The following is a 4,333-nucleotide window of genomic DNA, read 5'->3' on the forward strand; positions in this document are numbered from 1 at the left end:
CCTTGAAATTATTCCGATTAATCAGATGGGTTTATCGGACACACTTTGGCGCAATTCAACTTTCTTATAACATTTCATAAACGAATAATAAAAAAATAAGCCCTAAACCAATTGATTAATAAATTAAAAAACGTTTATACAGCCTCTCCACATTAAAGTTTTTGTGCCCCTTCAATAAACATTTCGACGTGAAATCATTCTCGAATGCTACTCTGGTTCCATGTGACATTTTCTTCGCAGTCTGTTTTATGTAAGGCTTTCATTTAACTGTGTCCTTGTTTTGTTTTGAATGTATGGTCAATGTATAAAGGAATTAATAAAAATGACCCAATTTCCTCCCGTTTTGTCGCGCCCCACCTGTTCATTGTGTATTCCCCACCAGTTGGGACCACCCCGCACCTTGAGAAACTTGCAATCAAATGTTGAGAACTTAACATTTGTGAAAGTACGCTTGGTAGAGATTGGTCAAAACACGATCGTATAAAATGCTTGCTCCCACCGTAGATCTATGGAGAACAGACAAGTAGTGAGAAACTTCCAAGACCATAATCAGAATCACTTAGTTAGTCCGTGCGTTTACCCGTACCTCCAAGAACCTGATCGCTTGCACTACTGCTGCTGCTACAGGTGGAGTCACAGCAGCCACACACCTGATCAGATTCATCCACAGACACCCAGCTGCCAAACAAAGACACATCCTCAATGATAAACGTCAACCTACTGACCCAGTAAAGGCTGTTTGGGGGCATCATACCCATTAGGGGAGAACGAGCAAGCCTTCTGCTCAGAATTTGTTGCAGTGGCTACAGGAACCGCCTTCAAAATGCATGTGATGTAGACCTGTAAAGGCAAGAGGGTTAGGGTTTCCAAACAATGCACTAGAACGTACTCAAAACCAAGGCAAATACATACCAGCCCACTGTTCACTTGCTCGAACCTGAAAGCCTCCAGCTGAAACTGCAGCTTATCAATTTGAGTTCGAGGCAGGTAGCGAGAGCTCGAGCCTGTGTACTTTGCATCAACCAGGCACCTGGTGAAGAAACCAGTTAAACACAGTGGAATGCTTCTAGGATAGGCTGGGTAAATGTCTTACCCATTATTCTCAATGAAAGAGTATTTGGGAGCGGAGTTCACATCAGGGGACGCAGTGGCTACGCAACGATCCACAAACACACGGAGAGGTACATGGTTGTACGTCTTCACAGAGGCCTCAATATTCACAATGTCACCGAGGAAATACTGATTTGAAGGCCTATCAAACTGCCAATCATCTGTTTCAAGGAAAGAAAATTGATAAGGTCTACAAAATTAGGTTGAAACGACATAATACATACATACATACCAGTCATAAGCTTGAGGGAGAAGACCAACCGCTCTTCAGCAACCTTAGTAGCTGCATATGGTAACCAAGTGGGCACCAGGACATTGCTGCTCACATTATGCATTCTGTAGATTATAGAAAAAGGTTGGTCACCGCAAGAGCTTTCACTACACGCATGATAATGCATCCACCTTGAACCCAGAACCGTACCTTGGATAGTGACACTCAATACTGACCACAGCACCACTACTCCTGACAATAGGAACACCATTTGAAAACTCTTGGGGAGTATAGACAAGGGAGAAGACATAAACAAGTTCATCTTCGGTCACCTAAAGAAACAAGAATGTTACTGAAGAATTTTCAAAACTAAAAATCACTTTTGGTAAGGATCAATCTTCTCACCGTTAACATGCTGCCACATCCATGCAGTTCTGATTCGAAGAGGAGAACTCTAGCATTATTGTCCTGCCCTGTTGGTCCACAGCCTCCCAGTGCAAAACCAGAAGCCATTAATAGTTGTCCAGTCCCAAAGAAGTCCTCCATCACTTCCACATACACGGAATTCTCGCCGCACTGAGCCCCTACACTATTGGGAGACAAAGGGTTCCGCAGCTCAAAAGGAATCTCTGGCTGGACAAGTTCTTCTGGTAGGCTTGGAAAGGTCCACATCAGTTTTCCCATGGGACCCTGCAAAAGCTGTTTAGACTGAACACCAAGAGGATCTTGACCAGGCTTGCCACCAACCACACCAGGAGTCTGCATTGAAAACTGAGAAGGAAATCTCTGTGGCACAAGCATGGGGTTGTTGGTTTGTGGAGACAGAGGCATTCTGGTTTCACTTTGCTGAGTAACTTGCATTTGAGACCAAGGCCTAAATGTACTAGGTTTCTGTGTTTGAGCTGATCTTCCTCGCCATTGTGCATCAGACAAGCCAAATGCAAGCACCAGCACCAAACCTACTCCAGCTTGCCACAGCACCTTCATTGCTGTACTTGAGTTTCCGTGACCCATTAGAAGCCCAGCATAAAAATTTATACATCTGGAAATCAGGATGGCTCCGCTCCTCTAGTGATTGGCGTAATGCTATTCCAGACATGTTCATTTACCTATCCAGCTTGCAACAGGTGGATGTTGTTGGACATTTAGTACGCAGATGGAAATCGGGATGTTGGTACTTTGTAGTAAGAGCTAATCTTGCTTTGTAAATGAGGCCTATACCACACGTACACGGGTATACTGAATCCGAAATGGCATACTTCCTTACTATACAGAGGGCAAATCGCAGTCGGCAAACGACTATGGCTTATCGTCTGTATTCCCAAAACAGTATGCGAGAAATACCCGGTGGATGACTGTTCTCGCCGCCTTTGTCCGAATAAGTCTGCTTACATACGATGTAGTAGAAGAAAACAGTACTTGGAAAGAGTAGCATGTCAGAGTGGTCAGTATTCATAAAAGAGAAGGCGAGATATTCTCGGATGGCTTACTGGTGACGCCCAGATTCCGATGCACTCAGCGACAGATACTTTAGATACTTGTTTATGACTATATCCCATGAGCCCACGGGACAGAATACCAGACAGGACTGCAAAACAGTCTCAGCAGACTTTCATGTACAATTCAACATGTTGTTAATTATTGTAAAGCTAATGTAACATACACATTGACATGAACATTTGTTCTTAAATTGACCGTGTTTTATGATGTGCCTTGATTTCAATTCATAGCATTACAAAGCATTAATCAAATCAAATCAAATATCTTTATTGTCACTCAACCATATACGCAGGTGCAACAGTAGGTGAAAAACTTGGGTGCAGTTCCAACCAACATGGCAGTATGACAGACATTTCTTGTACACATTTACACAGTAAACATTTCTGTACAAGTTATACACCAGAATACAACAAATGACACGTAATATACATAATAATCATACACAGCAGCAAATGTACACAATGTGCTAAATAAATAGCAGCGAATGAAAACACACAATGTGCGTAGTGTGCAGTGATTCATATGTTTTGTGTATTAAAGTATGACAATGAATAAAATTGCGCGTGTTAGTGGGTGATAAAGTGCAGTGCTAATGAGTGGATTGTGAAAGTCAAGAGTTTAAGAGTCTGAATGCTTGGGGAAAGAAGCTGTCACGTAGTCTGCTGTAGCGGGTTCTGATGTTGCGGTATCTCTTTCCTGATGAAAGGAATGAGAACAGACCATGACTCGGGTGGCTAGTGTCTCTAGTAATCCTCCTCGCTTTTTTCACACACCGTCTGGTGTAAATGTCCTGGAGGAAGGGAAGCTCACCTCCGACGGTGTGCTTGGCAGTTTGTACCACTTTCTGTAGGGCTTTCCGGTTGAGAGCGGTGCTGTTACCGTACCAGGCAGTGATGCAGCCAGTTAGGATACTCTCTATTGTGCCGGTGTAGAATCGAGTGAGGATGTGGCGATTCAGACCAAACTTCCTCAGCCGTTTCAGGAAGAAGAGACGTTGGTGAGCCTTCTTCAATACGACTTCGGTGTGAGTGGTCCATGTGAGCTCCTCTGTGATGTTGACACCAAGGAACTTGTAACTGTTGACTCGCTCCACTGGTGCCCCATTGATGGTGATAGGACTGTGTTCTCTGTCTCTCCTCCCAAAGTCCACCACCAGCTCCTTGGTCTTACTGATGTTGAGAGAGAGGTTGTGTTCATCACACCAACGTGACAGAGTCTGCACCTCTTCTCTGTAGGATGTTTCATCAGCGTCAGTGATCAGACCTACCACCGTCGCGTGGTACTATTGAGCTTACTGCAGTTCATTTACGTTTGGGTATTATATGGATATTTGCCCTTGAAATTATTCCGATTAATCAGATGGGTTTATCGGACACACTTTGGCGCAATTCAACTTTCTTATAACATTTCATAAACGAATAATAAAAAAATAAGCCCTAAACCAATTGATTAATAAATTAAAAAACGTTTATACAGCCTCTCCACATTAAAGTTTTTGTGCCCCTTCAATAA

The 4,333-nt window shown here is 43.2% G+C and overlaps 1 protein-coding gene across 1 annotated transcript; it reads right to left on the minus strand.

Annotated features, from left to right (window-relative positions):
• Positions 1-465: 465 nt before the first annotated feature.
• Positions 466-2,308, minus strand: LOC130428705 (zona pellucida sperm-binding protein 3-like). The gene is made up of 8 exons (XM_056756897.1): positions 1,727-2,308; positions 1,532-1,653; positions 1,343-1,446; positions 1,094-1,271; positions 913-1,030; positions 755-840; positions 587-678; positions 466-506 (listed from the first exon to the last, which is right to left on the minus strand). Exons 1-8 carry the CDS (start codon positions 2,306-2,308, stop codon positions 466-468), a joined length of 1,323 nt encoding a protein of 440 aa, XP_056612875.1.
• Positions 2,309-4,333: the final 2,025 nt, after the last annotated feature.

This window comes from Triplophysa dalaica, chromosome 9 (genome assembly GCF_015846415.1).
Source record: "Triplophysa dalaica isolate WHDGS20190420 chromosome 9, ASM1584641v1, whole genome shotgun sequence".
NCBI classification, from domain to species: Eukaryota; Metazoa; Chordata; class Actinopteri; order Cypriniformes; family Nemacheilidae; genus Triplophysa; species Triplophysa dalaica.

What these genes read in the sequence shown, in the direction of transcription:
- LOC130428705 (XM_056756897.1), bottom strand. Translation starts at nt 2,308, where the DNA reads ATGAAGGTGCTGTGGCAAGCTGGAGTAGGTTTGGTGCTGGTGCTTGCA. An exon ending in AGCAAGTGAACAGTGGGCTG is followed by an intron (nt 841 to 912) that starts GTATGTATTTGC and finishes TTGCCTTTACAG; the next exon opens with GTCTACATCACATGCATTTT. An exon ending in TGCTCGTTCTCCCCTAATGG is followed by an intron (nt 679 to 754) that starts GTATGATGCCCC and finishes TTTGTTTGGCAG; the next exon opens with CTGGGTGTCTGTGGATGAAT.